This window comes from Anolis sagrei, chromosome 13 (genome assembly GCF_037176765.1).
Source record: "Anolis sagrei isolate rAnoSag1 chromosome 13, rAnoSag1.mat, whole genome shotgun sequence".
Classification (NCBI taxonomy): Eukaryota; Metazoa; Chordata; class Lepidosauria; order Squamata; family Dactyloidae; genus Anolis; species Anolis sagrei.
The window spans coordinates 9,396,123-9,409,079 of record NC_090033.1 but is presented as its reverse complement, the minus strand read 5'-3'; the positions used below and the strand labels follow the sequence as shown (position 1 = coordinate 9,409,079).

Here is a 12,957-nt window from a genome sequence, read left to right as displayed (position 1 = left end):
TAAGTATTTTGATTTCTACACTCTGCAAAGAAAATTCAGGGTGAATTTTGCGTAAAGTAAGTCCTAAATTACAAACCGACTTTGAAATAACTAATAATAATAATAATAATAATAATAATAATAATAATAATGGGAAGGACTTCCTTTCTATTCCTTCTTTGGAGACAAAAAGTGTGGAAAAATCCCAGCTTTTCCCCAACGAGAGCCTTGCAAAAGTTCCTTTTTCTCTGTCTTGATTTCGAAGCCAAAAAAAAATATTAAAGGGCCGGTCGACGTAATCTCCATTCATCTCTCCGTTTCTGACTCATCCGCTTCTCTGCCAGCTTTTTAGATCTTCCAGCAGCAAGACAGAGTAATTGTGTAATTAGCCCTTAAATGCATTAGTTTTATAAAGTGGGTTAAACTTTTTTCTTTCTTTTTTTTCCCTTGCACGTTTAAGAAATTTATCGTCGCCTTCCTTTCTTCCTTCCTGCCTGGTGTATTTGGGTATTAATGCATTTCTCTCCTTTTAGCTCAAGCTTTTCTCGTCCTTTTAAAGCAGACAGGCCATTAATAAAGCCTTTTGCGCCCAAACGAAGGGACCCGGCCTTTTAAAAAATTTGTATATTCGCAGATAAATGGCCCGGGCGAGTTCCGACACCGCGAGCGTTAAATCGAGGCCGTAAAATATTTATTCGCCATTAGGTTCTCCCTCTCTCCCTTTTCCCTCGTCTTTCTTCTCTTCCTTCGGAGACAAAACAAATTATGGGGCTTATTTTTAGAGGTTACTTATATCAAGGGGCGACAGGCATTAAATACACTCCAAAAGCTGTGTATTTAATGCCTGTCGCCTCTTGCTGACTTCTGATGAGAACAACACTACTAAAATGGAGTCTCAGTCTGAATAGTCCCAGATCTGCAGTCCTGCCCACAACCTCAAACAACATAGAGTCCAGGGAAAACTGCATACTAAATCATATACAGTAGAGTTTCGCTTATCCGAGCTTCTCTTATCCGACATTCCGTCCTTATGTACTGCTTCTGATGAGAACAACACTTCTAAAATGGAGTCTCAGTCTGAATAGTCCCAGATCTGGTCACACGGTCTGTAGTCTTGCCCATATATACAGTAGAGTTCCGCTTATCCAACTTTTGCTTATCTGACATTCCATCCTGCTGACTTCTAAACTGTACTGCTTCTGATGAGAACAACACTTTTAAAATGGAGTCTCAGTCTGAATAGTCCCAGATCTGTAGTCCTGCCCACAACCTCAAACAATATGGAGTCCAGGGAAAACTGCATACTAAATCATATACAGTAGAATCTCACTTATCCAACCTTCGCTTATCCGATGTTTCTTTATCTTCATATTTATGTTTATGTTTATTTATACCCTGCTTTTTCTTTCCACAAAAGGAACTCAAAGCAGAATAATAATAATAATAATAATAATAATAATAATAATAATAATAATAACTTTATTATTATTACTGGATCTGGGACTATTCAGACCGAGACTCCATTTTAGAAGTGTTGTTCTCATCAGCAGTCAGCAAGACGGAATGTCGGATAAGTGAAGGTTGGATAAGTAAGACTCTACTGTATATGATTTAGTATGCAGTTTTCCCTGAACTGTCAGATAAGCAAAAGTTGGATAAGCAGGACTCTACTGTATATGTGGGCAGGACATGTTGTTTGAGGTTGTGGGCAGGACTACAGATCTGGGACTGATCAGACTGAGACTCCATTTTAGAAGTGTTGTTCTCATCAGCAGTCAGCAAGACGGAATGTCAGATAGTCGAAGGTTGGATAAGCAAGACTCTACTGTAGTAGTAGTAGTAATATTATTATTATTGTTATGGTTTATTTTTATTATTATTATTATTATTATTATTATTATTATTACTACTACTACTACTACAGTAGAGTCTTGTTTATCCAACCTTCGCTTATCCGATATTCCATCTTGCTGACTTCTGATGAGAACAACACTTCTAAGATCTGTAGTCCTGCCCACAACCTCAAATAACATAGAGTCCAGGGAAAACTGCATACTAAATCATATACAGTAGAGTCTCGCTTATCCAACTTTCGCTTATCCGACATTCTGTCCTTCTGTACTGCTTCTGATGAGAACAACACTTCTAAAATGCAGTTTCAGTCTGAATAGTCCCAGATCTGTAGTCCTGCCCACAACCTCAAACAACAGAGAGTTCAAGGAAAACTGCATACTAAATCATATACAGTAGAGTCTCGCTTATCCAACCTTCACTTATCCGACATTCCTTTATCTTTATGTTTATGTTTATTTATACCCTGTTTTTTCTTTCCACAAAAGGAACTCAAAGCAGAATAAATAATAATAATAATAATAATAATAATAATAATAATAATAAACCTTAATAATATTAACAATATTATTATTATTATTACCGGATCTGGGACTATTCAGACTGAGACTCCATTTTAGAAGTGTTGTTCTCATCAGCAGTCAGCAAGACGGAATGTCGGATAAGCGATGGTTGGATAAGCAAGACTCTACTGTATATGATTTAGTATGCAGTTTTCTCTGAACTTTATGTTGTTTGAGGTTGTGGACAGGGCTACAGATCTGGGACTATTCAGACTGAGACTCCATTTTAGAAGTGTTGTTCTCATCAGCAGTCAGCAAGACGGAATGTCGGATAAGCGATGGTTGGATAAGCAAGACTCCACTGTAGTAGTAGTAGTAGTAGTAGCAATAATAATAATAATAATAATATTGTTATTTTTATTAAGGTTTATTATTATTATTATTATTATTATTATTACTACTACTACAGTAGAGTCTTACTTATCCAACCTTCGCTTATCCGATATTCCGTCTTGCTGAGTTCTGTTGAGAACAACACTTCTAAAATGGAGTCTTAGTCTGAATAGTCCCAGATCTGTAGTCCTGCCACAACCTCAAACAACATGGAGTCCAGGGAAAACTGCATACTAAATCATATACAGTAGAGTCTCGCTTATCCAACCTTCGCTTATCTGACATTCCTTTATCTTTATGTTTATGTTTATTTATACCCTGTTTTTTCTTTCCACAAAAGGAACTCAAAGCAGAATAATAATAATAATAATAATAATAATAATAATAACAACAACAATAAAAATAATAATAATAAACCTTAATAATATTAACAATATTATTATTATTATTATTACCGGATCTGGGACTATTCAGACTGAGACTCCATTTTAGAAGTGTTGTTCTCATCAGCAGTTAGCAAGACGGAATGTCGGATAAGCGATGGTTGGATAAGCGAGACTCTACTGTATATGATTTAGTGTGCAGTTTCCCCTGAACTCTATGTTGTTTGAGGTTGTGGGCAAGACTACAGATCTGGGACTATTCAGACTGAGACTCCATTTTAGAAGTGTTGTTCTCATCAGCAGTCAGCAAGACGGAATGTCGGATAAGCGATGGTTGGATAAGCAAGACTCTACTGTATATGATTTAGTATGCAGTTTCCCCTGAACTCTATGTTGTTTGAGGTTGTGGGCAGGACTACAGATCTGGGACTATTCAGACTGAGACTCTGCTGTCAAGAATTCAATGACTGCAAGTTTTTTAAGTCGCATTGATCGACCGTCTGTGCAGGGTTCCATACTTTGCACAACACAACCGTTCAATGCTAAGGCTTCCCGGCAAAATGGAAGTGTAGAGGAGAGTCTACTGAACAAGCCAGTACCTGATGCATACCAGTACTGCTATCTGTTGAGGAGTTATGAAGGTCCATTCAATGCTAAGGCTTCCTGCCAAAATGGAACTGTAGAGGGGAGTCTACCAAACAAGCCAGTACCTGCCACATACCAATACTGCCATCTGTTCAGAAGTTACGAAGGTCTGCTCAATGCTAAGCCTTCCTGCCAAAATGGAACTATAGAGGAGCGTCTACTGAACAAGCCAGTACTTGCCGCATACCAGTACTGCCATCTGTTGAGGAGTTACAAAGGTCCGTTCAATGCTAAGGCTTCCTGTCAAAATGGAACTATAGAGGAGAGTCTGCTGAACAAGCCAGTACCTGCTGCATACCAGTACTGCCATCTGTTGAAGAGTTACGAAGGTCCGTTCAATGGTAAGGCTTTCAGCCCAAATGGAACTGTAGAGGAGAGTCTGCTGAACAAGCCAGTACCTGCCACATACCAGTACTGAATGGAACTGTAGAGGAGAGTCTACTGAACAAGCCAGTACCTACCGCATACCAGTATATGTTGTCAATGGGCCTGTGTGCGTGTACGATTGGATATAGATCGGAACAAGTTTCCCCTCTGATCGGAGGATTATTTTAGTTTCAAACCGCATCCTCTTCATATGCAAATATATGCAGATTTAATCGACGGAAACATAAGCTTAATCAACTCAGACTTCCTTAATTGGCTGCTTGGGCTCGTTACCAATATAATACACGTTCGAAGTCATTGAAGGCTTGCTGCCCTGGAATCCGTCAACCGCTGCCCTGCAAAGATAGCAATAATAATGAGTCTGAATAATAATACAATATTTAAATAGCATTTTAAATACAGGAAGGACTTTATAATCTACATACCTGGGGAGATATTACCTGTTCCAGGGAGTCGTTACTAACGGGCACATCTAGGAAACATCTACGATTATAGTGGCAATAATAATAATAGTAATCACAGTATTATTATTATGTTGTTCATCAGCTCCAGCAGCCAGCGCCTTGCTTTTGGACCAAAGTTCTTGATTTGCTCCATCCGTAGATCTTCCAAGCCAGCTGCTTTGCCATTCTTGCATTTGTTGAGAGCCATGTCCAATTCAGTAGATGTAAAGGGTTCATGGAGGTTGTTGTTCTCGATCTCTGGTTGTCTGGCTATTGGTTTCTTTCCTACTTTGGTGGCAAAGTTGGGTTTCCCATTCTTCAAGAGTTGGTGTGCTATCTGGTCTGCCTTTATGTTGGCATGGGTATTAGTTAGGCTTGGGCAGTTTCGTTCGTTAATTTCATAATTCGTTATTAATTCGTATTTAAATTAGCTTACGATCCGATATTGAGCCATTTTGGAATAGTGTGAGGAGTAATTAAGAATCGAAATAATTTTTCCAGTTTTCGTAATTATTTCGTAATTATTTTCGTAATATAATATAATAATATATAATGTATTGTCGAAGGCTTTCATGGCCGGAATCACTCAGTTCTTGTGGGTTTTTTCGGGCTATATGGCCATGTTCTAGAGGCATTATCTCCTGACGTTTCGCCTGCATCTATGGCAAGCATCCTCAGAGGTGAGGTCCTCACCTCTGAGGATGCTTGCCATAGATGCAGGCGAAACGTCAGGAGAAATGCCTCTAGAACATGGCCATATAGCCCGAAAAAACCCACAAGAACTGAATAATAATATATAATATATAATACAATATATTATAATATTATAATAATATAATATAATAATATATAATATAATAATATGATAATAATATAATATATAACAATATAATGTACAATAATATAATATAATAATGTTATAATAATATAATATAATAATAATAAAAACAAGAGAGAAAAACAGGCAGGGACATCTAAGCACCTTTCATTAAGAGTTTGCTCCAGGCACAGTCAGCCCATTGTATGCTAATCAAGGTGGTCAGTTGAAAAGATTCACACCTAGCCCAACTTACAAAAGCCTTTTGTCTCACCCTGGTCAGTCCACAGATATATAAACCCCTTTTTCCCCAGCTCCAGCAGACCTCTGAGGATGCCTGTCATAGATGCAGGCGAAACGTCAGGAGAAATGCCTCTAGAACATGGCCATATAGCCCGAAAAAACTCACAAGAACTGAGTGATTCCGGCCATGAAAGCCTTCGACAATACAATAATATATATATTATATATATATAATATAATATGTAATATAATATATAATAATATAATGTACAATAATATAATATAATAATGTTATAATAATATAATATAATATATATATTATATATATATAATATAATATGTAATATAATATATAATAATATATTATGATAATTATAATATACAATAATATAATATAATAATATATAATATAATAATATAATAATAACATAATATAATATATAATAATACAATGTACAATAATATAATAATGTTATAATAATATAATATAATAATAATATATATATTATATATAATATAATATGTAATATAATATATAATAATATATTATGATAATTATAATATACAATAATATAATATAATAATATATAATATAATAATATTATAATAATACAATATAATATATAATAATATAATATAATATAGTTGTTGTTTGTTTTATCACACCAACAGTCAACAACAGAGGGAGAGGGAAGCTTCAGAAGTTCCTCCTGTCCCATTTGGAGGGTTTTTTTATCATATTGCGCAATTGCGTCCGCCATTAGTATTAGTTTGTGAGGGGTCATTGCTCAACCTTCTCAGCAGCCTCCACACCTTCTGGCTGCTCCTGCCCATGTCGACCTCTGTGATCAGCTTGATCCACTGTTCTTTCTTGGCTTCAGAGATGGAGGACACAATGCTCTGCGCTGCCTGAAGCGTTTGCTCACTAAATGGGTCTTCTTTGTGGAGCCTGTAATAGTTTTCCAACGAGGCAGCTGTTTCAGGAGTAATGCCCTGGAGGTAGTGGGTTCTGCAGCCTCTCGGTATCAAGGCCCGTGAACAAGTTTTCACGAGTTCAATAAAGTGCTCGTATTTCTCAGGGGTTGGCGTGACTGATGTGATCATGTCATCTAACATGTCTGAAAATTTAGTCCAATCTGCCTTTCTGAAGTTGAATCTTCGTTTAAATCAAACTTCCTGATTTAGTTGGGAACAGTTGGCATACTATAGTTGGGAACAGTTGGGAACAGTTGGCATACTATAGGTTGGTGCTGTGTGTTTGGGATTGGTGGTCCCACTGATTTGGTGCATTGCTGTACGATGCTGTCGCTCACAAATAAGGGTATAGGGTTACAGCCTGTGTTAGACGGGGTTACACTCCCCCTGAAGACGCAGGTTCGCAGCTTGGGTGTGATCCTGGACTCTTCGCTAAGCTTGGAACCCCAAGTTTCGGCGGTATCCAGGGGAGCATTTGCACAACTCAAACTTGTGCGCCAGTTGCGCCCGTACCTTGGGAAGTCTGACTTGGCCATGGTAGTCCACGCTCTGGTTACATCCCGGATTGATTACTGCAACGCGCTCTACGTGGGGTTGCCCTTGAAGACTGCCCGGAAGCTTAAGATGGTCCAGCGCTCGGCGGCCAGGTTACTAACGGGAGCGGCACTCAGGGAGCATACCACTCCTCTGCTGAGCCAGCTCCACTGGCTGCCAATCCGCTACCGGGCACAATTCAAGGTGCTGGCTTTAGCCTATAAAGCCCTAAACGGTTCTGGCCCTGCTTACCTCTCCGAACGCATCTCCACCTATGAACCGACGAGGACGTTAAGATCGTCCGGGGAGGCCCTGCTCTCGGTCCCGCCTGCGTCGCAGGCGCGGCTTGCGGGAACGAGGGACAGGGCCTTCTCGGTGGTGGCCCCTCGGCTATGGAATGCCCTACCCGTAGACATCAGGCAGGCCCCTTCGTTGCTGGAGTTCCAGAGGAAGGTCAAAACGTGGCTCTATGAACAGGCATTCGGTCAACAAGGCAACTGAACTCATGAAGATGGTATAAATGAACAAAGGAATGGTAGAAGGATTATGAGAACGGAATCTGATTTTTACTGAGGCGTTGATGACTATGTTGTGTTGTCTTGTATTGTCTGTCGTGTATGTTGTGTTTTAACTAATTGTTATTGTTATATAAATTGCATTGTAAACCGCACTGAGTCGCCGAATTAGGCTGAAAAATGCGGTATAAAAATAAAGCAAATAAATAGAATCATAGAATCATAGAATCAAAGAGTTGGAAGAGACCTCATGGGCCATCCAGTCCAACCCCATTCTGCCAAGAAGCAGGAATATTGCATTCAAATCACCCCTGACAAATGGCCATCCAGCCTCTGCTTAAAAGCTTCCAAAGAAGGAGCCTCCACCACACTCCGGGGCAGAGAGTTCCACTGCTGAACGGCTCTCACAGTCAGGAAGTTCTTCCTCATGTTCAGATGGAATCTCCTCTCTTGTAGTTTGAAGCCATTGTTCCGCGTCCTAGTCTCCAAGGAAGCAGAAAACAAGCTTGCTCCCTCCTCCCTGTGGCTTCCTCTCACATATTTATACATGGCTATCATATCTCCTCTCAGCCTTCTCTTCTTCAGGCTAAACATGCCCAGTTCCCTAAGCCGCTCCTCATAGGGCTTGTTCTCCAGACCCTTGATCATTTTAGTCGCCCTCCTCTGGACACATTCCAGCTTGTCAATAAATAAATAAATAAGAGATCTGGGTTATAACCTCGGTGCCATCTCCCGCTGTTGTAGGACAGTGGGAGCTTGCTATCATGGATGAGTTCTAGTTTGTGCAGTTCAGACCAGGAGGGGACAGCCTCTCCATTTCTGTCCTCTTGAGCATAGCCCCATACATGGCTATGGCTGTTGAAGTCACCAATTACTACCGCCCTTTGGTGCCTGTCAAAGTTCTCAGGGGAGGAGAAGCAGAACTCTTCATTTGGGGGCTTGTACACAGAGGTGATGGTGATGTTATTAAGCTCTACTGTTAGAACCTCGATATTGTTCTCTTCAGTGTTGTGGGCACTGCTGACTTGGAGGCCTGGTTTGACAAAGACAGCGCTTCCATACTGCGCATGTGGTCTTTCCGTCTGCGCCCCACACCACTGAAGAAATTACACTGCTTAGCCGGTATTGCACCACCTGACATCCGCCGGGAAGTAGCAACCAATAGTGAAAGGACCAAGGCAGAGACATCTCCAGCTCATCCCCTGTTTGGGTATCAGCCAGCACGTCAACGACTTAAATCAAGACATAGTTTTCTTAGCTCTACAGAAACACTCGCTGGAACGCCTCAGCAAGCGAGAGTCCAAAAGTGGCAGGCCCAAACTCAGCACCTCAATCCATGGGTGATACCAGATGAGCGTCTCCCCCCTGGGCACACAGAAGACTGGGCGACTTGGAAGGCGCTGAACAGACTGCGCTCGGGCACCACGAGATGCAGAACCAACCTTAAGAAATGGGGCTACAGGGTGGAATCCACGGCATGCGAGTGCGGAGAGGAGCAAACCACTGACCACCTGCTGCAATGTACCCTGAGCCCTGCCACATGCACAATGGAGGACCTTCTTGCGGCAACACCAGAGGCACTCCAAGTGGCCAGATACTGGTCAAAGGACATTTAACCAACTACCAAGTTTGCAAAATCTGTGTTTTGTTTTGTTTTGTTTTTAATCTGTGAGTCTACCGAACAAGCCAGTACCTGCCGCATACCAGTACTGCCATCTGTTGAGGAGTTACGAAGTGCCGTTCAATGCTAAGGCTTCCTGCCAAAATGGAACTGTAGAGGAGAGTCTACTGAACAAGCCAGCTGAATACCAGTACTGTCATCTGTTGAGCAGTTACGAATGTCCATTCAATGCTAAGGTATCCAGCCAAAATGGAACTGTAGAGGAGAGTCTACTGAACAAGCCAGTACCTGATGCATACCAGTACTGTCATCTGTTCAGGAGTTACGAAGGTTCATTCAATGCTAAGGCTTCCAGCCTAAATGGAACTGTAGAGGAGAGTGTACTGAACAAGCCAGCCGAATACCAGTACTGTCATCTGTTGATGAATTACAAAGATCCGTTCAATGCTAAGGCTTCCTGCCAAAATGGAACTGTAGAGGAGAGTCTACTGAATACCTGGTGCATACCAGTACTGCCATCTGTTGAGGAGTTACGAAGGTCTGTTCAATACTAAGGCTTCCAGCCAAGATGGCACTAGAGGAAAGTCTACTGAACAAGCCAGTACCTACTGCATACCAGTACTGCCATCTGTTGAGGAGTTACGAAGTCCATTCAATGCTAAGGCTTCCTGCTAAAATGGAACTGTAGAGGAGAGTCTACTGAACAAGCCAGTACCTGCCGCATACCAGTACTGCCATCTGTTGAGCAGTTACGAAGGTCCATTCAATGCTAAGGCATCCAGCCAAAATGGAACTGTAGAGGAGAGTCTACCGAACAAGCCAGTACCTGCCACATACCAGTACTGCCATCTGTTGAGGAGTTACAAAGGTCCATTCAATGTTAAGGCTTCCTGCCAAAATGGAACTGTAGAGGAGAGTCTACCGAACAAGCCAGCACCTGCTGCATACCAGTTGAGGCGTTATGAAGGTCCGTTCAATGCTAACGCAGCCAACCAAAATGGAACTGTAGAGGAGAGTCTACTGAATACCTGGTGCATACCAGTACCACCATCTGTTGAGCAGTTATGACGATCCGTTCAATGCTAAGGCTTCCAGCCCAAATGAAACTGTAGAGGAGAGTCTGCTGAACAAGCCAGTACCTGATGCATACTAGTACTGCCATCTGTTGAGCAGTTACGAAGGTCTGTTCAATGCTAAGGCTTCAAGCCAAAATGGAACTGTAGAGGAGAGTCTACTGAACAAGCCAACTGAATACCAGTACTGTCATCTGTTGAGGAGTTACGAAGGTCCGTTCAATGCTAAGGCTTCCCGCCAAAATGGAACTGTAGAGGAGAGTCTACTGAACAAGCCAGTACCTACCGCATACCAGTACTGCCATCTGTTGAGGAATTACGAAGCTCCGTTCAATGCTAAGGCTTCCTGCCAAAATGGAACTGTAGAGGAGAGTCTACCGAACAAGCCAGCACCTGCTGCATACCAGTTGAGGCATTACGAAGGTCCGTTCAATGCTAAGGCAGCCAACCAAAATGGAACTGTAGAGGAGAGTCTACTGAACAAGCCAGCCGAATACCAGTACTGTCATCTGTTGAGGAATTACGTATGTCTGTTCAATGCTAAGGCTTCCCATCGAAATGGAACTGTAGAGGAGAGTCTACTGAATACCTGGTGCATACCAGTACCACCATCTGTTGAGCAGTTACGAAGGTCTGTTCAATGCTAAGGCTTCAAGCCAAAATGGAACTGTAGAGGAGAGTCTACTGAACAATCCAGCCGAATACCAGTATTGTCATCTGTTGATGAATTACGAAGGTCCGTTCAATGCTAAGGCTTCAAGCCAAAATGGAACTGTAGAGGAGAGTCTACTGAACAAGCCAGTACCTGCCGCATACCAGTACTAAATGGAACTGTAGAGGAGAGTCTACTGAATATGCCAGGACCTGCCTCATACCAGTACTGCCATCTGTTGAGGAGTTACGAAGGTCCATTCAATGCTAAGGCTTCAAGCCAAAATGGAACTGTAGAGGAGAGTCTACTGAACAAGCCAGTACCTGCCGCATACCAGTACTAAATGGAACTGTAGAGGAGAGTCTACTGCACAAGCCAGGACCTTCCTCATACCAGTACTGCCATCTGTTGAGAAGTTACGAAGGTCCGTTCAATGCTAAGGCTTCAAGCCAAAATGGAACTCTGGAGGAGAGTCTACTGAACAAGCCAGTTTCCTAAGATCTCCGGAAAGCCCCGACCCTCTTCTCTCGTTGTTCCTTTGAATCACACAATGTTTTTCATCTTCTTCTCCTCCTTCGTTGGACTCCTTTGCATTTCTATTAACACGTTTCCCCCTCGATTATCCCTCCAGGGCCATAAACTGTGTGTTTATTAGCGGGGAAGAAACAACTTTTCTAATCAACAAGGAAAGGTCTGCGGTTTTTCATTAGCTTTCCGCCGCGCGTCGATTGAGCCACGAAAGAGATGCCTTTCTTCTCTCCTCCTCCTCCGGAGTCCCTTCTCCCAGCCGCATCATCGCCCGGCTCCGCTAATTGCGCGAGATAGACCTCCTAATTAAATCCCGGGCCCGGAAATCGATGGAAATGCCATCAGATCCGAGAGGACAGGCTTCTCCGCCATTCCGTCAATACATTTTGGGAACCCGAGGCCTAGATTTCGTTCGAAAACTATGCGAAAATCTCCGTTTGTTGTTGCAAAAGCAGTTTGCTGGAAGTAAGCGAAAATCGGATTTTTTTCGGACTATAGTTCGTATAAGGCATGTGCGAATAGATCGGAAATCGTCGTAAAATTCGATGATTCCTCTGTTTCCGCAGGTCAGAAGAACGTCCGTGTCACCAGCCTCCTCATTTGCCAGGGCCTCCTCTGGGTTGGCACCGATTTGGGCATCCTGGTCCTGCTCCCCGTTCCCCGATTGGAAGGCATCCCCAAAATCACAGGTGAGCCTCCGCAGCCAATCACAGGAGGGCCATTGGCTCCCTTGTTGAATCAGCTGATGTGGTCTATCCAATGCAATTGACTGACTCAGCTGAGGTGATCTATCCAATGCAATTTTCTGGATCGGCTGATGTAGTCTATCCAGTGTAATTTTCTGAATCGGCTGATGTAGTCTATCCAGTTCAATTTTCTGACTCAATTGATGTGATCTATCCAGTGCAATTTTCTGAATCAGCTGATGTGCTCTATCCAATGCAATTTTCTGAATCAGCTGATGTAGTCTATCCAGTGTAATTTTCTGACTCAACTGATGCGGTCTATCCAATGCAATTTTCTGAATCAGCTGATGTGATCTATCCAGTGTAATTTTCTGACTCAACTGATGTGGTCTATTCAATGCAATTTACTGACTCAGCTGAGGTGGTCTATCCAATGCAATTTTCAGACTCAGCTGATGTGCTCTATCCAGTGTAATTTTCTGACTCAACTGATGTGGTCTATCCAATGCAATTTTCATACTCAGCTGATGTGGTCTATCCAATGCAATTTTCAGAATCAGCTGATGTAGTCTATCCAATGCAGTTTACTTACTCAGCTGAGGTGGTCTGTCCAGTGCAATTTTCTGAATCAGCTGATGTGGTCTATCCAATGCAGTTTACTGACTCAGCTGAGGTGGTCTATTCAATGCAATTTACTTACTCAACTGATGTGTTCTATCCAGTGCGATT

General features: G+C 42.0%; 1 protein-coding gene across 19 annotated transcripts in view; it reads left to right on the top strand.

Moving 5' to 3' along the window:
• Positions 1-12,957, top strand: part of ARHGEF10L (Rho guanine nucleotide exchange factor 10 like) — a 151,265-nt gene that overhangs the window by 136,206 nt on the left and 2,102 nt on the right. For all 19 annotated transcript variants that reach the window (XM_067472737.1, XM_067472734.1, XM_067472735.1 and 16 more), the window contains one exon: positions 12,109-12,231. In XM_067472737.1, coding sequence (XP_067328838.1) covers positions 12,109-12,231 — 123 coding nt within the window. The remainder of the gene's footprint in view (positions 1-12,108; positions 12,232-12,957) is intronic.